Raw genomic sequence first — 26353 nt, 5'->3', positions numbered from 1 at the left:
AATGGAAAAGAAGACTACAAACATGCACTAGAGAAGCAGCCATGCTCAGGGAAGGCCTCCTCTCATGCTGTTGTCATGTTTAGGTCAAGCTCATCTCCCCACTGCTGCTTCAGGGCTCCTGGCTCAAGTGTGCATGTGTACCAGATGCTGAAAGCTTCTTTCTTTTGCAGTTTGCATCTAAGTAGCCTTATCCACACTAGTAATGGGTAGGACACCGCCTGGGAAAAGACTGGATGCACCACTGCTCCTCTGAGACAACACTCCATGGATGCTGAGATATGGTCTGCTTGGTCCAGATCAAGGTACCTTCTCACTGCCTTCATATCTAAGAGTCAGGAACACAGCAGTAGTGTCAGGGCTTGGTTATTCGTATGGGGATGCTAACTTTTCAGTCCTAGCACCTGAAGCATACCTGGCTGATTATCTTAACCTCCACACCCCTGTGCTCAACTCCCGCTGAAGCCCAGGGGAACCCTTGGGAGCTCTCCCAGCACATCAGTTAGGGGCAAGGCTTGGACCCAGCAGAGACTCAAAGGAACTGTTCTCCACCTTCTTCCATGAGGGAACCACCACCACAAGGACATTGTGATAGCTCCCCCATCTCTCTCTCATCAAAGGAGTTCAAGCTGCTGTGTTCAGACTTCACACAAGGAGGACCAGGTAAGGATGAGATGGTGTCCCTGTTTCACACCTTTGCTTTTCCAGCTGGCAAGGCATGCCCTGCAGGCCTTCTCTGGTGCAGCACTGAGTTACTTCTTGCTTGACAATGGACAGAGCTTTCTCCAAGGTTCCCAACTTCCCCATGGTGAATTCCCCTGGCCCATAGCTGCTAGTACAGAGAACCACCAGAAAGGGATCAGCTCCACCATTCCACTCAGCCAGGAATGCACTGGGCCTGGTCAGACCTGGCATATGCTGCCACAGTGCCATGCTCTAGGCAGAGCCCACCATAGCCTGACCTGGAGAGAGCACAGGAGGACAACATACATAAAGGTAACATTTACTGAGAGATACAGAACTGAATATTATGAAGGACATACATGGATGGAGAGGGTAATGACACCACTGCAGAAGGCAGCTTGGAGCCCCTTCCCAGCATGCTGGGAAAGAAGCCGGATGCTACCAGACAAGTAACACAATGGAGATAACTGTGGCATATGCATTTGTAACAAACAGACCATCATAACATACATTTCTATGGGATCACATCTAGTGATTATATAAATCCATATAGAGATTGCTGTATAAAAACTTTGTAAAAAATACTTTAAAAAAGTGTAAAAATGTGCATTCAAAAGCACGGCCGACACGGACAGCTGGGCTGTAAACATTATACTGAGTGTGCTTGCGGGGGGCGCCTGCGCCACCGAGCCCCGACAGGCCTGCCCACCACACGGGGCTGCATCAAGTGTTTGTGGTTCTTGGGTGCGGGATTCCCTCCGGAGCGTGTGCCAGGAGCAACAGCAGCCACTGGGCAGAGAGCTGGTGGGCACCACGCAGCCCTCTCCCCCTTGGGCATGTGGTTGTCGCCGGACGTGCTGCGGCACTGTGGGTCCCGAGGGCCGTGAGCAAGCTGAAGGGCCATGATGAGGTATCACAGGGAGGTTGCCCTCACCGGCGCCACTAGCCCTGCTCCTTGGTTCAGCCTCAAGAGTATGTAGTTGAAGGTTTCTGATCTTCTCTGTTCCCATATTTGTTTGGTCCACAGTTCCCAAGGAAGCCCACTGAGCGCTGGCTGCACCAGGCCTGGGTGCACAGTTCTTCATACAGTACATACATTAGAGACCCTGGAAGACCCTGCGCCACTGTCTCCTCCTCCTGGCCCACTGCCACCTTCACTTCTTCTCTAGCTGCTCCAGCAGCGGGTTGGCTTCGCTCTCGGGCGTCTTGATGCTGTCTGTCCGCACGATGCAGGTGGGGCGGTGCCGGTTCAGCATCAGGATCAGCTGCTGCCTCTCCTGTTTCAGCTCTTCTATCTGTGCCTTCAGCTCAGCATTCATGAGCTCCAGACGCTCAGACTCCTAGCAGGACAGAAACACAACCGCATGTGACTTTACTTCAACAGGACAAGACAGAAGGAGAAACAATTTGTCCAATAAGCCATCTCTGCTCAGTACTGTCCTTCAGCCCCTGCAGCACAGAAGCAGCCTGAGGACCTGCCAAGGAACAGGTCCTGCAGGCAATTCATCCCCACTGCTTTGCATTACCAGTGTTACCACAACAAAACACAAAGCCACCTCCTAGGACAGGTCTCTGCTGCACCACAGCAAAATCCCTGCCTGGCTGCTTTCCATGGTCTGGAAGAGGGTTTGGAAACAAACCCTCATTTAAGTTTTTACCCCCCATCTGCAAGAATTTGCCCTTGTGAAGTGGCTCCTTGTCCTCCACCGTGTCATCTGCCCATGTCCTACCACCCCTTGCAGAGAAGCAGTGAGGTGCTGCAAGAGTTTTGATGCCTTGGGGTCACAGGTGAGATGGCATTTGGCCTCTTAATGGGGAAACCTTTGGGAACTTGGGCAGGTCAGCCCCTATCCTGTGCCACACTCCCATGGGTGTTCTTCCTAATGCAGGGACACTATCAGCCCTCCTTTAGCCCTCTGAAGGTAGGCCCCAGAGCCCTGTCCATCCCTGGTACCATGGGCACAGACAGGGATGCCTGTAAGCTCTGCCTGGCTGCCACATTCACAGCTCATGGAAAGGGGGTCACCGGGCTTGTATTTTGCCAGTAAGGGCACAGGAGCAAAAGGGGGCAGCTCAGGAGGGAGTGCTCCCCACAGGGAGGGCACCTTTCTAAGGAGGTGCTCCTGCCAAGGTCCCTGCTGTGCCCTGGCAGAGGTCAGGGCACCCACCCGCTGCAGGAACTCCGTCCTCTCCTTCTTCTTGTTACGACATCGTGCTGCCGCTACTTTGTTTTTCTCCCGGCGCCTTTTCCTCCTCTCCTCTTCCTCATCCAGCTGCAATAAGACAGAGAAGCCCAGGTCAGAGCCAGCACGTGTGGGGCAGGGCAGGAAGCAGGGATGAGCACCAGCAGCCCCATCAGGCAGGACAAGGAGAGGGCTGGCAGCCATGTGTGCCAGTGGCCACCAGTGATGGGAACTAATCCTCACCAACAACCAAGCGTGCTGCTGCCATGGCCTTTAACTCCACCACTGTAGTACCCACAGCTGGCAACAGCTCTTTGCAGGGCTGCTCCCTCCCTGAGAGATGGTGGAGACAAGGGGAACACAGCCCCAGTCCACAAAGACGAGCACAGTTCATCACACAGACATCTACAGGCACAGCTTTGTGATCACAGTCATTTGAAGCATCACACACAGAGCCCAGGGTGAGAGGCAGAGAAACCCACAATGTCCCCCAGCAGGGCCTGACTGCTGTTTCCCCTTCCAGTCCATGGGACTGTCTGCTGCAGCTTCAGCACTGGCTGTCAGAGGGCCACCACAGTGACAGGTCCTGCATCCCCTGTAAAGAAGCAGGACACATAAGTGCCTGCACTGTTCACCATGACTCAGCTGCTCTGTGATGTCTAATTCAAACCACAAGCCCTATGGGTTAGAAACCCATAATCAAAGTATTTAGGGATATTTACTACAAAGCCTGAGGAAATGGCCTATGGCATGCTTACATCTGAGAACCCAAACCAGTTTCTTCAAGAAATATCTGAAGTGCTGGAATATCCTGCAAAGTCAGCATCCAGGCTATGCTTTGTAGCACGGCTAAAGCAGTAAAGGTCCCCAGTGTCTTCAAGCACATTTGACCTGGGACTCTGAAATTTGAAATGTCGGACTGAACTGCCTCATGCCTATCAACAAATACCTGACAGAACAAATCCTTTCAAATGCAGTGGCAGAAACATCTGCTTTATGAGCACTTCTACAGCCTATTTGCACCTTCTCTAAGTGCAGGTCCAGTCAGAAAAGGTATGACCTTCCCTTAGTATCTTCCCAAGTCAGCGTGGCTGAAGGACACATCTCCCAGACGAGCCTCTTGCAGCACACACCATCTGAACAGCCTTGCTGCTCTAGAGCTGGGATGAGTCACCTCAAATGAAAGGTCAGAGATTTCCGAGGTCACAAAGTGGTGGTGGGAGTGGGGGCCACCAAATTACCCCACATGTAGGTACACTGGTGGTATCTGCAGGAAACAAATGCTGTATGTGCCATCATCCACAGCAGACTGTGCACACTGCTAATATCCACAAGAGTCCAGAGCCCACTGATCAAAACATCTCAATGTGATGTTCAAGGTCAGGGTAAGACATTGACTCAGCACAGTTAACGTGAAGGGGTACATTAAGGAAGCTGCATGTCCAATATGCAGCATGTATAGAATGCTTTAGAAAAATGATGCCCAGGCTTCCTAGCACTAGTAGCTTTTGCATTTTCTCTACCTTACTTCCCAAACATTATTCCAAAGTTGCTATTTCAGCCAGGGCTAAAGTATTAAGCAAAGTCAGCACAACCCATGCACTGACTTCCATAATGCCGGGTTCGCAAGGCAGCGCCATGGGGCATCACACACCGTGCTTGATGGTGCATGGGAAAGCCAGGATGGGAGCTGCACTGATGCCCCCAAGTCCAGCTACAAGTGACCAGCTCTCACTGCACCCATGTAACTCAGACATGGCAGGCATTAGCACAAGTGACCAGGAAGGCTCCTACTCCATGCTCTGCTGCCTTTTCCTCCTGGCAGGACCAGGATACCCCATAGCAAAGGCATAAGCAGCTCTCACAAAATTACCACGAAGGGTTTAAGTGGAGGTGGACATTAGGGTAGCCACCATTCCCCTCCACTCATCTACACCTTGGATAGCTTCTTGGCCTTTTAATTCAAGCATTATTAGCAGGGTGCAGAGAGAGGACATGTGCTCAGAATTCCAAAGCTTAATACACGCATCCCAAACTTCCCTGCAAAGTACCTCTGGGGTTGTAAAACAGGAACTGGAAGAGCCAACAGCAACTGCACAGTCCCCACAGTATCCCTGAAACCACTTCCATGCCCAGTTGCTCCATTCAGTAAGAATCAAAGTGACCTTTTGCTGCCCCTTCAGCTTCCCCTCCACCCCCCAGAGGGCCCAGCAAAGGGCCATGTCCCTTAAACTGGATACAGATGCCCAAGGAGGGTAGTTCAGCACAGACAGTGGCAGCTTGAGCTCTTGGCTCTGTTTCTGACCATAGCTCCTATAACTTCAAGCAGGTTTCCCCCTCTGCTTCTGTTGGATTTCAGTTCAAAAACGTTAGATGACCCTGGTGCTGGGGGTTAGGACTCTACTGTATGAGAGACAGTGATGGTGTATCACCCCACAGCATGTTTCAGTAGCTCATCTCCAGGGGAGCCCTACAGGTCTGGGGTTGACCCAGACTTGCTTCAGTCAGCAGCACCAGGAACCGAGGTGATCACCAGCCTGAGGAGCCCAGCAGCACTTGTCAACAGCTGCCCCAAGAAAAGGGCAGCCTGCACACTGGGGCTGCCCATCACCCTGCGGGGCGGGTTGTGTGTGCAGTCCCAGGGACAAACACCTCAGTGCCAGGAGGTGCTGGTCCCCCTCAGCACAGCAGAGGAAGCTGCCTGTGCCCCAGCTTGCAGGCGCTGCATAGAGCATGGCATGCTGGTACCCAGCGTCCGCTGGCTCTGGCTAGAGGAAAGCAGCCGCAGGCTGCATTGCAAAATCATGCGTGGGCAGCTTCTTGGCTGCTCATGGGATAAGCAGCTACTGCTTCAGCTCCCGAAGGCTTTCATTGCAAAGCCTGTGCCAGGGGCAGCTCCATTTGCTGTCCTCAGCTCCACAAGCTATGCAGGGGAGGAACTGGCTGCAGGGACAGTGGCTACGTGGGGGCTGTCAGTGGATTCCCCCCTATCTTCACTCCACATGCCCTGTCCCTGCTGCACAGAGGCCAATGAGACTACATCTCCATGCCTACCGACCAAAAGCAGCCGTCACTGGGCCAATTCAGAGGTGCCTGAGACACCCCAAGAAAGGAGCCGTGTCTGGGAAAACAGCACAATTACATACTTCCTCTTTCTTCCCCAAGCCATGAAGCAAGATGGGCATTGAACCCCATTTGCTGTAGGATACCCAGGCTGAGAGCCTGGGACAGCATTTGGCTTCAGTTGCCGACCCATGACTGCTTTGCCGTAGAGAGACCAAAGCCATTAGCATACCCCAGGCCCTCCCAATGCCTTCCCACAGCATGTTCACCTCAGCTCTTGCCATTGCATAACTGCTCAATCCTTCTCCAGGTGATCTCCATGGGATGCTGCACAAGCTGACTGGACACCCCCTTGGGCACAAAGCACCTATGCAAGGCTAGCAGATGGACTCCAGCATACCAGTTCTCCCTGGAGGTGTCCACTGCAAGGGGGTGGAGGTAAGGAACAGGCACCCTCCCCACAGGTGGGCCTGGGTGCTGCCGAGCTTTTGCGATGAATGTTAGGTCAAATCACGTGTCAGCACCATTTAGAGAACAGACTACTCCCCGGACCTGATGTTTTACCCCCTTCAGCTCACAGCTCATCACAGTTTTTCACATAATCTATCACTGCCTCATGGACTTCTCTAGAGGATGCACATCGCTGCATCCTCACATGGCATCATCTGACGTACCCACAGCAGCAAATGCACTGTTCAGAAGGGTTGTTTATCAGACCTTCTGACAGCAGCCACCACCCTCACCACCACAGGGTCTCTGATCTGATGGGTTCCCAGCTCTGTCTGCAAGCAGTGTGAGGTGCAAACATCCACCACCAGTACAGCAAGGGTCAAGGAGTCACAGACTGGACAGCCAACACATGAGACAACCACACAAGGAGAATGCTGTGCAAGTGTCTCCCAAGTCCCTGCAGCCTGATTCTGACATGCCAGCCTGTGGTACCAAGCAGAAGCTGCCACCTGCCCCATCCCAGGAGCAGAGCAGCAGGGCAGGGTCACTGCTGCTGCTCAACAACACTCAAACACACACCTCGTCCTCACAGGAAAGGCAACGCCAACACCAGCAGCACCAAGGGCTCGAGGTGGGCTGAAAGCATCATGCAAATGATGCTTTCATCAAATGATGAGACCTCACTTGGAGTATTGTGTACAGTTCTGGTGTCCTCAACATAAAAAGGACATGGAACTGTTGGAACAAGTCCAGAGGAGGGCCACGAGGATGATCAGGGGACTGGAGCACCTCCCATATGAAGACAGGCTGAGAAAGTTGGGGCTGTTCAGCCTGGAGAAGAGAAGGCTGAGTGGAGACCTCATAGCAGCCTTCCAGTACCTGAAGGGGGCCTATAGGGATGCTGGGGAGGGACTCTTCATTAGGGACTGTAGTGATAGGACAAGGGGTAACGAGTTAAAACTTAAACAGGGGAAGTTTAGATTGGGTATAAGGAAGAAGTTCTTTACTGTTGGGGTGGTGAAGCACTGGAATGAGTTGCCCAGGGAAGTTGTGAATGCTCCATCCCTGGCAGTGTTCAAGTCCAGGCTGGACAGAGCCTTGACTAACATGGTTTAGTGTGAGGTGTCCTTGCCCATGGCAGGGGGGTTGGAATGAGATGATTTTAAGGTCCTTTCCAACCCTAACTATTCTATCATTCTATGATTCTAAATTCTCTGACCGGCTGCATGGCTTCTCCTTTGGGTGCGTGCCCCAAACAAGGACCACTGGCTGCACCAGACTCCAGGAGCAGGCTTTTTGTTCAGCTGGTTGCCAATAGCTCCATGGGACCAGACAGGTCTGGGACACTGAGACCACCACTCCCAGCCCATGCAGCAGGGACACAGATTCAGGCACAGGGAAGAGGCAGTTCATGGAGCAGCCACCAACACATGTGCACATCACCAAACAGGCAGCACGACATGCCTATAAAACATTGCTGGCCACCCTGGCAGGAAAGCACCCTGTGCTTGAGGCACAGGCAGGAGAGAAAGCCAGGCAGTGAAGGCCATGGCCCCTAAGGGTCATCTGCAGCCAGCAGCCCCAGGACTCACCTCACTCTTCACAGGCTGGGGTCTCTTTCCAAGCTTCACCTCCAGGAAGTGGAGCGGTGAGATCATGGCCCCAATGTTGCGGATGTCAGCGCACTTCAGCTCCTCAGCCGTCAGGGCTGTGCCAGGCAGTCCTGTCAAGGGGCCGAGCCCAGGCAGCGCGCCGGCCGTCAGGGACGGGTCGGGGATCTGCCCTGGCATCATAGCAGGGGAAACAGCTCTGTAGGCTGGAGGGAGAGCGAGACATGGCCTGTTACAACCCAGCTACAGGACCTCACAATGCATAAGAAGTCAAATATATTCTGCAGTCCCATCACCCAAAAAACCCAGCCACCCCTTCCTAGTGATAGCAAATGCAAGGACTAAGGAAAACCTGTGTGACAGAAACCAAAATACATGAATCCTGCTAGGAAGGATACACTACTGGTGCGTACATCAGGAAGGGAAAAGACCTGAGGGGCAAAGCACTAGAAGAGCAGGAGCTGGCTACAGCAGCGGTCCCATGGGCTGGTTTTTGTACACCTTTCTCTGGAGTGCAGAAGACCAAGGTTTGCTCTTGAGTTCCGATTAATGCGTAGGTTATTAGGACAGGAAGAAAATGGCACAAAGAGGACCATAATATGCCTTAGGCTGGGTTTCTTCTGGACAGGCTCAGATCACTGGTCAGGGCTGGGACACAGCACCCAGGTACCAGGGATAAAACTGCAAGAGGAAAACCTGCCACAGAACAAACATCTCCCAGCACAGACATGAGGAAGCAAAGCCTGAAGGGGAGGAGAAACAGAGCAAGGTGCAAAAGACTCCTTCTATCAGGAGAGAAAAAAAATGCAGTGCCAGCAAGAATAGGATCAGGACAAACCTTGGCAAAGTCACTTAGAGGCAGAAGAAAGGGAGCTACCAGAAACGTGAAAAACAAGTGGTTAAGAGATAAAGAAATAAAATTTTACCCAACATGGGAAGCCCATAAAGCTGGAACTGTTTTATCAGCCAAAAAACAAAGGGAGCAGGTGGTTGGTTGCTACAGCCCAAGTACATCTCTACCAGTGTAAGTGGCCTGGGACACTCACAAGTGACCCAGTTACTTCCATTTACACGACAATCATTTTTCTCCCTACTCAACTCAACTCAATCTGTCCCGGTGCTTGTGCACTGCTCTCCTTGTTCTGCCCAGGCAGGCCAGTCCCAGCATCTTCCAGGAGCCTCCAGGCATTCACCCCATCCTGCCCCTGTGCCAGGAGGCCACCCACTCAGAAGAGAGAAGGACCAGTGATGTCGGGAGTGAGAAACAGGCCAATGGAGTGGGTCCAAAATCATACTGAGCGGCTTCTCATGGGAGGGGGGTCCACAAAGGACCACCAGTCACACTGGTCTGCACAAACTCCTGGAAGCTCTGACAGCACAGACTGCCAGAGTGAGGATGTGCATTAAGCAGGGGATAACATACCCTGGCACTGCTCTTTCCAAACCATCCACTCTCAGCTGCTGAGAGACCAGGTAACAGGCAATGCAGATGCTTGGTCCAGGCAGGGGAGCTGTGCCAAGCTGAGGCACACACACGTTGTCAAGCCAACTGCCACAGTTGCTCAGCACTTCCCAGCCTGGGGTGACACGTTGATGTCAGTACTAGGATGAAAACTTGAGTAAAGCTGCATGCAAGATAGGACTGCTGGGTCACAGAGTCAACAGGCCAGTTGAGGTGGGGAAGAATCTGGTCCAACCCTCCTGCTCAAGCAGGGTCAGTGGGAGGAGGTCGAACAGGGTTAATCATGATAAGCAGAGAAGTTAAGGATTTCTTAGTGTTGGCACATCTCTACCCAGCAGATTATTTGGTACGTTTGCTAATGTGAAGGAACAGCAGATGAGCTGCAGAAGGGAAGGAAAGCCAATCATACAGGTTAGTCAAGCGTAGAAAGGCTTATGCAAGCCCCACAGCTTCCAGCATGGGTGCTGTGCAAGCCCTGCTGGGATGACAGACAAGAGGAGTTGCATCAAAGAGCACCTACAGGCTGCAATGTGCTGTGAGCTGTCCTATGCTCTAATCTGCCACTGAAGAGGTCCAGGTGTCAGTGCAAGATGTCCATCCCCAACTTGAGCAATTTGGGATCAGGTCTCTCTACTGCAAATACCATGTATGAGCTGCTACGGCACACACTGATTTAGGGCCCTGGCCCACTCTTTCACAGGCTTTGGGCTGGGAACTGACTGACTTGAGCCCTGCTCTGGATGCCTAAATCCATTCTGGAATTGGGGACCTGGTTTTCATTTGTTGTCTTCCATCCCAACATGCAGCTAACAGCACCCAGGTCCTGGGCTAGACAGTCCAAGCCCTCAGCTAGACAAAGTTCAAGTCACTCCAATTTGTGAAACAATGAAGGAGGAGAAATCTGTTCTCCATACTGTGGGACTGCCTGCACCCCCAAGCCTGGGGCAGTTCCCTATGGACAACTGGCTACAGAATTGAGAAAACATTGTGTTTTCTCTGGTCCACCTTTTCCCTCCACCTCTTCTATCTGGTAGCTTACTATGCCCTGCAATAGCCTCCATACCAGTGTGACATCAGGCACGGGTCAGAGTTAAGGAGCTGGCCCAGTACCTAACATGCTCTAAAAATTAATCCTGGATGTAGGGACTGCACTGCCAAAGCCCACATCACACATGCATCAGTGTAAACTAAATCTAAAGCTGTTCAAACCACAGCACCAGGAGCCACCTGGAAGAACATGAGCCCGAACATTAAGATGAACTGAGAAGTATGTGGGAAGGGGGCCAGTGACTTCTGCAAGAAGTATCTTGCTTAGGGGGGCAAGAAGCTCTGGAGCACTTGAGGACTGCCAAGAATCAAGCTGAGATAGACCTCAGAGAGGAACATAAAACCATTCCCAGCAGGACTATAACCATGGGGAAAAGAATAGAAAGAGGAGAGATGCTGTCCCTCTCTGCAGAGCAGGGGTGCAGTGACAGATCATCCCTCCTAGCCTGCAGTGCCCCTCAGCCCCACGCACTGTCACTCCCTGCTAGTCAGAGCCTCCTTTTGCCTCTCCCTCCTGTAAGAGAGGCTTTCCTGTCATCCAAAGTCCCAGGTACTTTCACCTTCTTTTCTGGTTAATGCTAGAGGTAAAAAGTTGTACTTTGATCGTGTCAAAAAGCCAGTGCATGTAATCCTATTTAACACTTCAGTCTTCCCGAGGCCACTACCCTGAAAGACATTGACATGCCTGCCTATAGCTCCAGCGTATTTCTACCACCTTTGCATGGTAGGAGAGAAATGACACTGAAGTTCAAGATGTGAGTTTGACCCTTAAGTTTCTATTTTTCGACAGCCACATCTTGCTGGATGGAGTGAATAAGGCTGATGCCTTGCCAAGTCCTAATTCCTTTCTGGATATTCCAGTGCAGTGTTTGTTATTTCTAAGGCACATGAACCAACTCAACTCTGTATTCCTTCACTTTCTAACAGTGCTTTAGCTGGGATTCTTACTAGATTTTTCCTTTTAAGAACTGATTATTAACACAGTCTTTTATTCCACATTGCCAGGCAGCCTTTCAGTGTCTCCTTACATGAGCTAAGAAAAGTATCTTCAGTAAAACCTAGCTTATGGTGTCCTGCAGCTGAACCACACAATTCCTGCATTGTATCAGCTATGCTTTTTCACATAATGAAGCTAACAGCAAAGCAAAGCAGCAAGGAGAAAGAGAATGTGCAGCCTTATATATGACACTGGGATCTGCATGACACCATCTGCTTGAGTTTACATTCACCGTAGCTGTGCCTTCTGCACTGATGCTATTCATCATTTCATGCCATGACATCAAGATGCTCCAGAGCGAATTAGAAGACAGAGAAGGCTTTCTTAAAACTTCAGCTCAGCAATGAGCAGCTTGTGTCATTCAGCGCTTTCTTCAGCAACTATCCTTGCAGCAAAGGTCTGGTCAGCACGTGATTTCATGGGTCAAAATTCAGTTTGTATTTCTTTAGCTTTGCCTCTGCACTCCCCTTGTTCTGGTTAACATGCTGTAACACAAGACTTGACCTCTTCCCAATATGTCTGTAAACTCTCCTAATTATTACAGTCACTTTTGCATCCTTGCTTTGTTCTTGTTGTGGTATTGGTCAGCTCAGTTATTTTATCAACTGTCATCCACACAAAGCTGACAACAGTTCAGCTTTCTTTGCTCACCTTTGCTTTGCTGCATCTTTCCCAGCAGCAGCAAGTATTTTGGTACTTTGTCCCCCACTTACATCCTTATGGTCAACAGTCTGCTATGCTGGTTGATTTAATATCTCTTAAAGACAGCGCCCATTACTCAGCTTTTCTGCTATTGCTGAGGTCTGTTATCTTCTGGAGCCAACAACAAAGTGAGACGAAGCTTTACCAAGTTGTTACTGTCCCATACAGTTGCTCAGCTTCCTCAGTGACACTGTCCCTGTGCATCACAGAATCCTCCTATTCTTTCTCCTGCAGTTCTAATCTTCATTTGCCAGAGTTTTGGGGTGTTTTGGTTTGGTTTCCCTCCCCCCCCCACTGATTTTGCTGCTGCTTTTTCTGGGGACTCTTTTTGGGGGGGAGAGAGTGTGGGTTGAGAGGAGGGGTGTTTGGTGTTTTGGGGGGTTGGGTTGGTGGTTTTTTGGTTGGTTTTTTTTTGTTTTGTTTTAGGGAGCTGATGTTTGCATAGCAGTTATGGCATAAATCTAACATGCGTAGGCATAATCCACACAATCCTGTGTCCCTGGGGGTTTGTACTCCAGTTACTAACCTATATTCACACCCCTCCTGACTCCTCTTCAGTGCTATTCTTACCCACAGACTAAAACAGGCACAGGAATGCCTACCCGTGTTGAAACTTTATGTTCATTTCCCTGTGCAGAAACTGCCTTTAGTTTGCATCCACTGTTCCCCCTTGACCATTCTGTTCATCCTCACTTATTCAGAGGTGCTGTTTGGTTCTTTATAAATCCAATGCAGATGCTCCTGCTGCACTGACAGCAGAGAGGACCACAATATCCCAAAGCAGGCTCCAACAGACACTTTAAATTGCCATTACTGCCTTATCTCTGTTGTCAGCTTCCTTGGCAAGAATCAGGGCTGTTTGCAACCTTATTTTCAATCTTGCTGTCTATAAATCACAGTTTCTTCCAACAGAAGCTATTTTACATGGTCTGACATCTGCAATGGTTGATCCAAGTGCTCTTCCAATGCTCAGAGAGCTAGTCTAGCACCTAATATTGCCAGCCAGATTGACACTCTGTAAATATCAGCATGTTTCTCTCTTGCCCACGTTAAGCTCTGCACTAACATGGTCCTATCAGCCCTCCTCTGTGCTTGCCTGTTGTGCTCTCACTCAAGGCTCAACTGGGGTGCCTGCCATTATTTGTCAGCTGCCATGCATCAGAGCACTGCCAAAATCTGCGAGCCACCATACAAACTATCTTTGATCTCTTCATTACCATGTTAGCACTTAACATACTGTTGCCATTTGTATGTACTGTCTCGGAGCACCTAAGTCACAGCAACTGGCCTTTCATCTGCTCCTGGCCTACACATAATGACTCTGCTGTGGAGATCAGAAGCAGTGCTACCATTCATGAAAAGCAACTTATAGTTCCTTAGATTTTACTGAGGCTTTATTGTAAGTTTTTACTTTTTTTAGCTCCCGGCTACCAAGTTTGCTCAGCCTGTATGTCATACATTGCATCTTTCTAGTTCCTTCTGTTGGCAGAAGGATGATTTACATAAAAACCCTTTCCTGACATGCCCAACTTCTCATGTCCGAAGAATGTAACTTCCCTGACAGAGACAGGGCAGTTGGCTATCACTTCTTCTCTGAAGCACAGAGCCATTGCTTTTTTCCATCTGGACTATTCTGGCTGGGGAGGCAACATGGTGCTGGGGGTCACTGGAGCCTACAGACCTTCTTCAACTTCAAGCTTCAGCCCTCAGTGAATGCCAAGTTAAGCACAATGAAGTTGAAGGCAGAAAGCCACTACCCCATATTCTCAGTGCCACAAGTACCCAGCCATGCAATTACAGGTTTTTGCTGTTGTCTAAAATGCAATACTCTCCCATTCCCACACAACTGCTGTCTGGTCTAGATGCATCTGATGCATACAGTTTTTGAGTTATACCTTACAGCAGGTCGCCCTGTCCCCTGTTGGGCCACTTCTGGTCTGCACTGTCAAAAGCAGTGACTTGCAGTGCCAGCACCAAAGGCCACACTGATCAGTACCAAAGTTACTTGCCAACCACCAGAGCACAGCTGCAGCCAAGCCCTTTGGTTGTAAGCAGTCTTTTCAGATATCCATGCAGTAGTGCTGGCAAACAACTGCCACTGTACATTCATTCATTCACCTGCTGAAGCTGTGATGCCAAGGAACCCATCACCTGTAGTGTACTGAAAAGCTGCAGTGACACCCCCTGGGACAAAACTATGCATGCCCTCTCTTTACCAGGGACCTAACTTTAGTGTTTATGGCATCAGAGAGATTCCCCTCTACTTAAAGACCAGTTTAAGGCACAGTCACAGCATGGCTTACCAAGTGCAGTGAGCTGCAGCATGCCACCTCAGTATGCTAGACACCATCGTACCTCACCACCTCCACACTCCACTTCCATCCCAAGAGGGAGGGACAGCTCCCGCAATCAGTCCCAGGGTATGCAAGGCCAAAGAAGCATCTGCGCCCTTCCCACAGACACCCCCAGCTGCTGCCCTTCATCCCAAAGGCAACCCCACATGGTGGGAAAAGAGCTGCAAGGTTTGTGAACACCAGACATGTAATGTCCCATCCCAAACTCCCAAAGTTCCAGTGAGTGGGCTTCAGGACCACAATGCTAAAGAAAGGAAGGAGCTGTGAAGGATAGTTCCTTATGAAATGGAAGTCTAAACCCATTTCATGAGTGGGAGCAGTCTGGCTCAGTCCTGTACATCTAGTTTCACACAGATGGCAGGAGGAATGTGCAAGTCATTTACAGACAGAAGGCTATGAAAAGCTTTCTGAAAACAGGAACACAGAGCATCTTGCTGCCTCCCTCCTCTTATCCATCAGGGAGGCACAAAGCTCCCTACACCGTACCCACAGGGCAGACAGCCTCTCCTCAGCAGAAGTGCAGTTTTGCAGCCCCCCATAGCTGATTCCCACCATCAGGCCCCATACCTGCCCATCTGATGCTTTTACTCCTCATCCCCATTAGGAGGAAAGGTAATACTGGTCCTCCAGTCCTCAGCTTTAGAAGTAATGCCCCCCTCTCCATTAGCAAAGCAGTCACCTCACAGACCTCCTTTTCCCCTGAATGTTTTCCTCCACACCTTCACAGGGTAGTGCAAAGCTCTAGATCAGCATTACTCTGCCCCCACCACTGCAATGCAGCGACTGACTTGTAAGCAACCTGTGACATCAGGGTTTTGTGCAGCACCCAGCATGGCAAGCAAGGCTCCTCTACTGCAACAGTTAATCGCAATAGCTGCAAAACATTGCAATTAATTATCACAGTATTGTTACTAGAGACTGCAATTAATTACTCGTGGCAGACATTTAATAATGCTGCACCACACACCGGACGGCAGCACAGAGCAGGAAGGTAAAAGCTTCTGTTTCTACCTGAAGCAGCTCAAAAGGGATTTGAGGAGGAAGGAGTATCCTGATCTTGAGCTAGGCTGCAGCTCAGACACTGAGGTTAGTGACTGAGTTGTTAAAATCCCTCAGGACCTTCCATGACCACACATGGTCATGGCTGGAATCTTCTTCAAGAAGACGTGAGAGCACAGAGCTCTGCCCCCAGGGAACAAGGATGGCTTCAGAGATGAGAGTCTCCCCCTTACAAACTCCTCAAAATCATGCCCCAGATGCCAGGATCATCCTCATGCCCCAGATGCCAGGATCACCCACAAAGACCATACAAAGACCAGCTCTGGCTAGTCTGCAACAGCCCTGCTCAGCTGAGAGGCTCAGATGGACCTTCAGCTCCCTGGCAGCACTTTAAAATAGCAGCGGTTGGACTGATACTCTGAACAGTCCAATCCATCAAGAAATGCACGGAAGCAGCCAAAGACAAATGTCACCAGGTTTGCTGTGCCCTCTGCTTGCAGCAGGATACATGCATGTCACTGCAGGACACATGCAGGCTGGCAAGGGGTCCATGCCACACACCATGGCTCTGTCTCCCTCGCTCTTGGAGGCAGCTCCACCAGGCACAGCCCACTGCAGTGAAAAGAGCCTCTCAACAGCTTCACATGCAAGGCACTGCATGCTGTCAAGTACCTGGCCCAGGCAATGCAGCTGAAGCAGCAAACACTAGCTTAGGAAAGGAGTCCAGAGCTCACACTCTGTGCTGCCCATGCTTCAGGAGCTTAGCTGGACACATTGCTCAGATAGAGAAGGCAGGAGGAGGCAAGAGGTGTGAGGGAGCATCTACTCTTCCTTGACAAGGACTGCAGCACAGAAACCTCTGCATCCTGTAAAGAGGGAAACGCTCAACGCTCATCCATGAAGAGGAAGGAGAAGCATCCATGGATACCTCAGAGAGGAGACAGAGGCAGCAACCTGCATGTTAACCCTCAGCAGATCTTGTTAATCCCCCAGACCCCAGGAGCCTGGGAAAACAATTGCCACTCAACACAGGGACGGTTTGGATGGTGCTCCCGCTCCCACACACTCATCCCCCACACAGGCAGGTTTTTGCTGGATTAAATGAGGAGTCATACTAAGAATCCAAACTCCAGTGACTGGCATTCCCAGATGTCCCCACACCAGCACTCACCAGTGAATTCCCAGCATAGACTCTGAAAACTGCCTGCAAGTTTTCTCTAAACTAGCTAAAAAGTCCTGGTGTAAGCTGCAGAAGCATTTGTTCTGCTGAGCTCTTGGAGTCCAAACACACACACACAGTTTGGCAGTGGTTGTGTTCCAGGGCTGGTAATGCAAGCCATGGAGCAGGCTGCCAAGACAAGCAAGAGAACGAGCCAGGCCCTGTTTCATTGGCCACCATACGCTGCATATGGCCCTGGAACCAGCCAGCACTGTGTTCTCACCCTCCTTGAAGGCATAGGAGACCCTGTGTTTTCAAATACACCTCCACAGGGCCTTCATTAAAGGAAAATGGAAACATAATGTGGTTCTCGCTCTTTTGGTATTTCTCCCTTTCCCCCAGTTTGCTCTCAGACCTATTTCCCTCCCATGGAAAAAGAAAAGTGCCTCCTGGAGCAGACCTTGCAAAAGAATGCAACTTCCATTCAACTCCATGCCTGACTGCTAAAGCGGACTTGGGACCGAGCGCCTCTCCTTCCCGGGGCCCCGCAGGTGGGAGGGAGGCCCGCAACGCCGCCCTCCCCCAGCACGGCACGACTAAGGGGGGAGGCAGCCCGGGCCCCAAGCCTGCGCCCCACACGACAGGTGAAGCGGGGACAAGGAGGGCACCGGGCGAGGCCGCTGCCACCGCCCCTGCGGCAGGCCCGAACGGGACAGCGGCCCTGCACCCCCGGGGGCAGCCCCGACCCAGCGCGTAGCTGTCTGTGGGGACAGCGGCGCCGCTCCGGGCCGCCTGTGCGGCTCTGCCCGCTGCCGCGGAGCGTCCGCCCGTGCCTCCCCTGTGCGCCCGGCCGCGGGCAGCCGGATCCCGTGCCCGCCCGGAGAGCAGCACCCTGCCCGCCGCCGCGGGGTGCCGAGCTGCTCTGCTCCTCCGGGCAACCCCAGCCGCCTCGCCCGCCCCTGCCGCAGTCCCGGCCCGCCCGGCGCTCCCCCCCCCCCCGCCTTCGCGCCCGCACCCACCGTGCGGAGGGACCGGGCTGCCGGGGTGCCCGCGGGGCCCGGCCGCACTCAGGGGCAGGGCGCGGGCTGCAGGCTCAGCCCCACCGCCTCCGCCGCCCGGCGCTGCCCCGACCCCCGCCGGGTGCCGATGTCGGTGCCGGCTGCCGCCGGGGCGCCTAGGGCCGCCGCCGCCCCCCGCCGCCCCGGTGCGCGCCTCCCGCAGGCTGTGGCAGGCGGCGGGGTGGGTTGCATCAGCCCCGGTTATATAGCGGCCCCTGGGCTGCGGGGAGGGGTCGGGAATGCGGAACCGGCCGGGCTGCCAGCGCCACACGTCAGGGAGGGCGGGGGAGCGGGGCCGCGGGGCGGGGAGCGCCGCACAAGGGTGGGACCAGCCGGGGGACCGGCACCCCGGCATCCCGCACCCCGCAGCCCAGCATCCCGCAGCCCTCACCCCGGGACTCCGCACCCGCCACCCCTTGGTACCCCTGTTCCCTCGAGCACCCCACGGCACCCCCGGTGCCCTCTGGGCTCTCTGCACCACGGCTCTCCGGCAGTTCGCAACCCCTGACCGCGTGCGCTCCACCTCGCTCTCAGCCTCCCAGCCCCGCGACCCGTCCCGGTGCCGCCGCAGTCACGGCCGGCCCAGCCCGCAGGGACAGGCGCTGTGCGGAGGCTCCGCTTTTCAGTCCTGCGCCTGGGAACAAGAAGGCCCAGGTCCGGAGAGAGCGGCCGTGCTCTCCAGCACCAACCCTGCCTCCCCAGGGCAGTGAAAACACGGGGGCAGGGAGGGCTGCAGGGCAACTCCGAAGCCCCGTGGGAAGCGAGCTCCTTACCACCTCATCATACCCCAGCCTGGCTGGCTCATGCCCCACACGATGCTGTCTCTCCTGTACACAGGTCAAGGGCTGTCAGCCCCAGCTCCACCAGCATTAGACTGGGATGGAGAGGAGCCAAGAGGAAGCAGAGGGGTTCAAGGCCCCCCTGACCAGCTGCTTTGGTCTTCTTCCCTTATTATCACTGGGACACCCCAGGAGGGACACTGCCCTAGGCACAGGCACACTTATGGTGTCCTGTGCTCTAGCACCACGATGTCAGGTGGAGATGGGGGAGCAGGTGGCAGGCTGGAGCCTTCCTAATAACTTATTTGCATGGATTTGAACTGTCTCCTTCCTCTTTGTCTCTAACATTGGCCTCTTTTCACCTGCATGTGCCGAACTGTTCCAGGAAACAAAGCTCTGCACAGCCGCAGGGCTGCACTGCATACTACTACACAGGTACTGGATGCTCCAAGGCTGTTGGTCCTAAAGCATTGCAGGACAGAAATGCTGCTTTGGAAAGAAAATATACTAGAGTGGCCAGCAAAACTGCTGGGCTGAGCAGCACTACTCAGCTCCCTTTGCCTGAGCCTGTGCCCAGGGAAATGGGGAAAGAGATGAGACATGTCTCCCAAACAGGATGAACCACAGCAGAGTCACAACCAGCAGACCTTTGTGTCCCTGGGCTCTGTGGACAGGTCATTACAGACAAGAGGAGTCTGTCATGGAGCTGAACAGCACTGTGATCTCTTTGACTTACCCTCCTCACCCACCCACCCAGCTGCACAGAGGCACCATTTCCCCTACCCTGTTCTCCTTCTGGCTTGTCAGTCAGGGTGTCTTTTCTGCACTCTTCCATTTAATTTCTTTTCACAACGGAGGATTTATCACTTGCAAGGTCTCACCAACAGCACTTCCAGCCTTGTCCTCTTCATCTGTGCCTCAGCAAGAGAAAGAAAATTCAGTTGGGGTGCTGGAACAGGGGACCAGGAATGCTGCATTTAATGTAGGATAAACTTTGCCCAAGAAACAGTCCACCTGGTTCGGCAGGACACCGCACATGCACCCTCATTCCTACTCTCATAGAATCATAGAATGTTTTAGGTTGGAAGGGACCTTAAAGATCATCACATTCCAACCCCATGCCAGGGGCAGGGGCACCTTCCAATAGACCAGGTTGCTCAAAGCCTCATGCTGTTGTTCTATTACCTTTTTGTTTTCAGAAAGGCAGAATACTTTCTATACACCTTTGCAGAAAACCCCAATATTTCTTTAATCCTGGCACCTCATCTTGGGGGGGGAGAAGTGCAAGCTAAGATGTATTCTTCCCATGTGCATTCCTCCACCTTCCTATATCAGATAGAACAGACTTTTCCAGTGCCTTAAGCTGGAGGGATCCCAATGTGGTTGACAAACAATCTCTCTCCAGCAGTTCACACAAGTTGCCCTCAGGGTATGGCAGCTCCCTCTCAGCTGCTTGGTCCTGAGGAAAAGGAGAGGGAAAACCAAGGGGATTTCAGAGGAGGCTAATGACCTGGCTGAGCAAGGTCCAGTCCAGCACGTGGCTCCTCCTGCAGCCCTTCCCTGCCCTGGGAAAGGTGGGAAACTGCCATTTCCCCTTATCCTCTGGGGGCTGGAAGAAAGCAAGCTCTCTGCACTCTCTTCCACTGTTTTCCCCTTTTTCATTTCCCTTTCTCTAATGAGAAGAGCTGGGACATTTCACTGCAACATAGACATCTACAGCCCCAGCCTCGAGCACTTCATGGGTGCTTTTCATGGGTGCTCTTCACCCCCAGCCGGTCCTCATGGAACAGGAGCAGGGACCCCCCACCTACCACTCTGTACATGACCAGCACTTGCAGCATGTTTGCAGTGCACTGATTCCAAAGCTGTGTACCCAAGAATGTGTTGAAGAAGGTCAGGAAGCAGGGAGGAGGGGGTGTAGCTGAATCCTACCCTTCAGCCTACAGTGTCTTGTCTTCCCTGCTTCCCCTCTGCAGGTTCTGGTGGCAGCTGAGCCTCCATTCTTATGATAATCAAAGCTAGTCCTAACTGGGACTTGTTTCACTTAACTGTTGAAGGACTAGTTCCAGGGAAGCATCTTTGTTCGGCACAGTGCTTACGCACATGTTTAAAGGGACAAACTTGCATCACTCCTTCTTGAGTTGGGAACTCTTGTCCCACAGGGGAATTTTCCTCGTTCTTGCAGCCGCCTGTGCTTGAGCTGTTCTTTTCCCAGGCTGGGGTTTGCCTCATGTAAACACCAAACCTGTTTACTTTTCAGATAGTTTCGTTCGGGCTAGAAAAGGCGTAAGAATTCATTGAGAATTTGTGGCTTCAGTGGGTAAAAGTGAACAGAAAAGTCACCAAGAGCAGGCTGCTTGCTGAAGGATGCGGAGGGGTCGGGTAAACACGGCTGGCCCTACCAGGGACAGTCAGTCTTGCCACTGCTGTGGAAACATGTGCTGAGAAAGACAAATTAACCAAGCGGGAATGGCAGCATTCGCAACGGAGACAGGATTTTGCTGAGGAAAAAGCAAAAGTGCCACTGTACAGAACATACAAAGCTGTGGGTACCTTGCTGTTTGGAAGACGGCTTTCTCCTCAGATGAAAGGGATGATAAGAATATTTTTGGCCAAAATAAAGTGTGTGGAAGACGAAGGTTCATGGAGGTGGAAACAGTCCCTGCAGCACAACACAGAGCCAGAAAGTTATCAGGAACAGAGCGAACTCTAGAGCAAAACAGAGCTGCACCAGCACTGGAGTTTGACAGCAAAGGAGTTGTTCTTAGTCCTTGGGACAAGTCTTTGCTTTTTGCACACCAGCACTCATTTCTCTGCCTTCTCCACATGGATGAATTGCGCAGCTCATTGCTGTATTCAGACCTAGGCTAGTTTGCCATTCGACAGCATGGCAGCCATCCTTGTCCTTCTCACCCTTCTTCTCTGGAGGGTCTTGTCTGGAGGGTCTGGTGGCCCTCTCACAGCAGGAGTGGGTGCTGCCTGGGACAGGCCCATGACTTCTGAAGGCAGGCAGGGGAGGCAGAATCAGTACTGGTCCTTCTTACCAGGTTTCTCAGCAGCACTCTTGCTGTTACAGCCCTGCCCATGGCACAGCAATGTGAGCCAGAGAGCTGACAAGGCTCCTGAGGGGTCCCTGACATTTAACGTGCCATGTCCTCCAAGTGCACTGAGAGCGTGTTTAAGACTCTAGCAGTGATGGTCCTTTGCTTGCCCTGTGCACCCTCCTGATGACACCATCAGCGGTGTAAATGTAAAATTCCCTCCCGCAATGCCTCTCCATGCAGGCAGACAGGATTAATGATTCCCTACCCATCAAGGCTCAGAGAGCTGTGCTGTGGCTCTGCTTGCCTGGTATTCCTCAGACCTGCTCCTTGCTCCCACACTTTCCATTTGACATTTGCTACATGAAACAGTATTTTTCATCTGTCATTCATCCACCTAAATCACCCAAATCCTCATGAATCTTCTGCATGTTTTCCTGATCTTTGCCTTCAGTATTAGGATTATCTGCAATCCTGATGGTCAACACTGAGAACTACCCATTGAAAGACACAACATAGAACTCACGTGTTCAAAGTCCTGTAAATCAGAGTACAATACCTACCTGCAGAGAGAGAGAGCTTCAGCCTGCAGGGGAGGGTGGTGGTGGTGCAAGCCAAGATGCAGCGGCCCTTCAGTCACCACTGGCTGCACATCACACCATCCCCACTGGGCACCGCTCAGTTCTGATTTAGCTGTTCCCTTCAAGCACCCCTACCTCATTTCTAGTCTGACATTTCTTTCAAAAAGGTACTTCCAGTCACTTTGCAGCATTGGGCAAGGGAGGAAAAAGACAGATCACACGAGCGGTAGGGCTGGGGAAAGCTGCCCCAGTCACTGGGAGAAACAGATGGGTCCAGGCTGGTGGCAGTGCTGAGGCCAGTAGCAGGCACCACCACGGCAGCACCCTAATGGACACAGGCTGACAGGCTGACTGATCCCCAGGCTGCTTGTTTATGAAAACAGGACTGATTAGATACCAGGGCTGGCAAATGCTGTGTGAGAGCTTTGACAGTGCTGGATTCCTAAGCTGAATAATCTTTATGTTGGGCAGTTGTGGAGTAACCTCCCCAGAGCAGAACTCCCTTCTTATCTTTGTCAGTTAGGCATTGGCTTAGACTTTGAAGTATATAGTCTTTCCTAAAAAAGTTATAGTGCTAGTTAATTCACATCCTTTCCCCATTTATTGTCTCTGAAAACTGATATGTTGCATTCCTTGCAATCCCTGCTCACATGGAAGAGGCTTTATCTTTTTAGTAAGTTTCTTTATCAGCCTGTATCTCCCCTATTTTCCCCAGCAAGGGTGATGAGAAGCACACAGAGTATTCCAGCTGAAGGTTTATCCCAGATTCACACAGTGGCAATATAATATTCTCTGGATTAGTTTCCATCCTGCTACTGCATGGCTCCCAGAGGTGAACTGCTCTGAGCCCTCAGGGCCTACAGCTTCTGCTTCTTTGCAGCATTTTAGCAGTGCCTGCACTAATCACCTCATGGCCGCTTAGCCTCATGGAGATGCTCCTGTGAAAGACACTGCTCCCAGCTTTTTGAAAACCCATGTCCTGCTGTTATTTCCCACAGCAGGAAACACTCCAGAACTTCTAGCAGCTGCAGGAGCAGGATTTCCCTTGGCAGAGCAAAGCGAGCTGCAGATTTCTCACTGCAACATAGCAGATCAGGTGGGTGTATGGATTCACCTGGGGCTGAAATGAGAGCAGTGTCCGCAGCTCCTTGGCTCTCTCTGCCCTCCCCTATTTCTGCACACAGCTGCTGGTCTCTTGCACTCTGATCCTTGGGTGCTGGTTCCCAGTCCTGGGGATGGTTGTTTTCTGAGACACCAGCCTTTGCCTTTGTATGTTCTCAGTGCCTAAGGGTGCCTTGTCTGTAGCAGCTGAGCTGCACTAGTAGGGGTGTTTATCCATTTTTGCTTTTGCTATGGGATTTACTTAGCTTCTCTGCAGTGCTGCAAGCTTCCTTAGCCGCTCTACTTTCTTCCCTGTTCCCAGAAAACCTGATAGCCCCCTCCCAGGCTTCCTGCTTCCAACAAACTAAAAGAAGGTCCTGTATTTTCTGCATCTTTATGCTTCACATTCTCTCCTTACCCACCAAACTGCCATCTAGCATTTTCCCTGCTGCAGTCTGTGCTCCTACTGGCTGCTCTAGGCTTGGATGTTCGTTTTCTGAAGGATCTCTTTGCCTTGAATAACCTCTCATGCCTTGTGTCCTAGACAGATGGGGGGGATGTTCCCTGCCTTGCTCTGGATATTGCTGTTTGCTGCAATAGTGTTACTAATACAAGAACCAATGAAAAAGCTCTCCTGGATATTTATCCAAAACTCTTCCTCTTCATAATGCCCTCTATCCTCCTTCCCCACTTCATTCCTCCACCACCTCTTCCTTACCCCGCTCCCCTACACACTTTGCTTTCTCACTTCCCTGGCTTTCTTCATCCCTCCCCTTGTACTCCCTCCTTCTTTCACTGCCTCCCTCCTTCCCTCCCTCTCCTTGGCTCAGTATTCAAAATCCCTGCCCATAGCGACGAAAGGAAAAACAACAACACAACACTCCAGCCTGAGGAGGCCAGAGCACGGGATTCCTTCCGAGAAACCTCAGAAACCAGGGAAAAGAGGGAAAGCAAACAGTGAGACCAGGAAGAAGCCCGAAGAGAGCAAGGACATTTCAAGGGGGAGGGATGAGCTGGTATCTCAGGGAAACTTGGTGGGGTCTGAGACAAACACAGAGACGTGATCACAAATCCAACCCAGAAACAGCAGTGCAAGGTCTGCTTTCTGGGGGAAGGAGCTGGGTCAGGAAGCCCAATGCCTGCAGAAAGAGCCACAGTGCACAGCTGTGGAAAGGGCAGAGATAACTGTACAGATGGGGAGGAAAGAGAAAGCCGTGACTTGCTCTAGAGAGTGGATGGGCCGATGCCCTGGGCCACAAAGAGGCAAAACCCCTACACCAGAGGGAGAAGGGCTGCTTTCCCCAAGGATGGTGGGGAATTCTCCATGCCAAAGGCAGACTGTGGGCCCTGGGGCTGAAGGGTTAATACCCCACAGGAGGGCCCTGGGGAATCCACTGTAAATAGGTGTGGTTTTCTCTGCAACTCCAAGAGGCATTTTCTCTCTGTACCAGTCTGGACAGGTGAGAAATCGGAAGAAGTTGGAGCCTGTGCTTCCCACTAGCACAAAGCGGGGCTGTTAGCACAGGTCTCGATGTTTGTTTGCACACTCCAGCCTGGCTGCTTAACTCCATAGTAGCCAGTGCCAGGAATCTCTGGCAGTCAGCATGGTGGTCCCCCGGGTACAAGCACCTGCCTGTTAATGGAAAGCCACAGATTAATGGTGCAGCACAAGGAGCCTTAGTCAGTTACTCATTGCAGAAAGGATAAATTCAGTGATAAGCAAAAGAGGCAAATACGGTATGTGCAGGAAAGGCGACTCTCTTCCTTTCCTCTCCCTCCCACATCTCACAGGCCTGTGCCCCCTACCCCAGTACTGCGCTTGCCCCATCCCTCACAACCACCCTCCCCAGGGCTCTGTCTTGCCCTCCCCATGCCACATCTCCACGTTGAACTACAGGAATTCTCTTTCTTTCCACAAGCCAGCCTCCCTGCTGCTAGGCAAGGAGAACCAAGAACCAAAGTTTTCAGTCGCCTCTGCTCCATTTTCCATTCTTAATCCAGGACATTCAAATCTTGAAGATAATTTTCCCCTCTTCAAATGAATTTTAAACATAGCTGGCTCCCAAAAAGGTAGAACTGGAAGAGACACCGGATCACTAAATCCAGCCACAAACTCTAGCAGCGTCACTTATATAACCCCTGTTCCTACTAGAAAGCTGCTCGAGGATCCTACTGCTCTGAAAGGAAGAAATATTCTGTTACTCTCCAGCCTAAATTTGCTCATTCCCATTTGTTCTGGCAATAAAAGGCAGCACCCAAGCAGCAAAGTGCTGGGTAGGACATAAGCCTCAGAACAGAATTCAAACAAATCAGATTGAATCACAAAGAATAACACCAAGGAATGAAAGCAGAACTGTTTGCAAAGCCATTAATCTCAGGCTTGGAAGTGCTGGTTCCCCCAGCCTTTTCAGACCTCAAAAGCTCCTCAGCCCTATAGAATCCCCACATCTCTTTGATTCCCCAAGTGCATATTGGAGCCATGACCCCACTGTGCCTCCGTACCAACAGTTCTTACGAAAACTGCTTCCATGGAAAGACATTTGCATGAAGACCTATCCCCTACCCAATTCCCAAGTCCTACCTAGCACAGCTGTTGCCAAACTGTAGCTGAGCTTTAGCCCAGGAGAGCTGCACAAAAGGGAAATACCAGTGTCTGCAGAGAGGACAAGGCCTATATTGTCTAAAGTGCAACATATAAAACAGTAAAATGAGCTTGCAGAGGCCTGAAATCTTAAGGGGAGATACTACAAAGCCCTGGGAAATTGAAACTGCAGGTGCTGAACCTTCCTTCTGCCCGCTCCTCATAGACACCACTGAAGTCAGCAAGAAGTTGTTTATTTTAGGCTTTTGGTCAAATTCTGTTTGCAAGAAGCCAAAACAGTGATGCTAGATGCAAAAAGCATGTTATATCCCACCAGAAACATGGTTTCCCAGCTTACATGGGTAGATACAGCCCGGCCACAGATACTTGCACTTAATCATAGACTCCTGTCCTCCAGCTGTGGGTGAGGATAATGGCAAATACAGCAGAAGAGATGGGGGAAACCATCTGCTCCTCTCGCTTCATTGCACTGTGAAACTGTAGG

At 51.6% G+C, this 26353-nt stretch overlaps 2 protein-coding genes and 1 long non-coding RNA gene across 5 annotated transcripts in view; 1 reads left to right on the top strand and 2 right to left on the bottom strand.

The window, feature by feature from the left end:
- ACYP1 (acylphosphatase 1) overlaps nucleotides 1-26353 on the top strand; it is a 428968-nt gene that overhangs the window by 294913 nt on the left and 107702 nt on the right. The gene's annotated exons all lie outside the window — the stretch shown is intronic.
- JDP2 (Jun dimerization protein 2) lies at nucleotides 985-17821 on the bottom strand. Of its 2 annotated transcripts, none has more exons than XM_061367409.1 (4): nucleotides 17727-17821; nucleotides 7970-8193; nucleotides 2850-2954; nucleotides 985-2021 (listed from the first exon to the last, which is right to left on the bottom strand). In XM_061367409.1, the coding sequence occupies exons 2-4, from the start codon at nucleotides 8168-8170 to the stop codon at nucleotides 1836-1838; spliced, it is 492 nt and encodes a 163-aa protein (XP_061223393.1). In that variant the 5' UTR covers nucleotides 8171-8193; nucleotides 17727-17821; the 3' UTR covers nucleotides 985-1835. The 2 variants fall into 2 exon arrangements, with proteins under 2 accessions (XP_061223393.1, XP_061223394.1); XM_061367410.1 differs by lacking the exon at nucleotides 17727-17821 and adding an exon at nucleotides 11726-12511.
- Nucleotides 23032-26353, bottom strand: part of LOC133219867 (uncharacterized) — a 31005-nt gene continuing 27683 nt past the window's right edge. For both annotated transcript variants that reach the window (XR_009727550.1, XR_009727549.1), the window contains exon 3: nucleotides 23032-24900. This is a non-coding gene — a long non-coding RNA (uncharacterized LOC133219867). The remainder of the gene's footprint in view (nucleotides 24901-26353) is intronic.

The sequence above is a fragment of the Neopsephotus bourkii genome, unplaced genomic scaffold, assembly GCF_033783945.1.
Source record: "Neopsephotus bourkii isolate Nb327-2 ecotype Australia unplaced genomic scaffold, CSIRO-AGI_Nbou_v1 NB_1376, whole genome shotgun sequence".
Classification (NCBI taxonomy): Eukaryota; Metazoa; Chordata; class Aves; order Psittaciformes; family Psittacidae; genus Neopsephotus; species Neopsephotus bourkii.
Note: the sequence above shows the minus strand (reverse complement) of the source record. Positions and strands in the feature narration are given on the sequence as shown.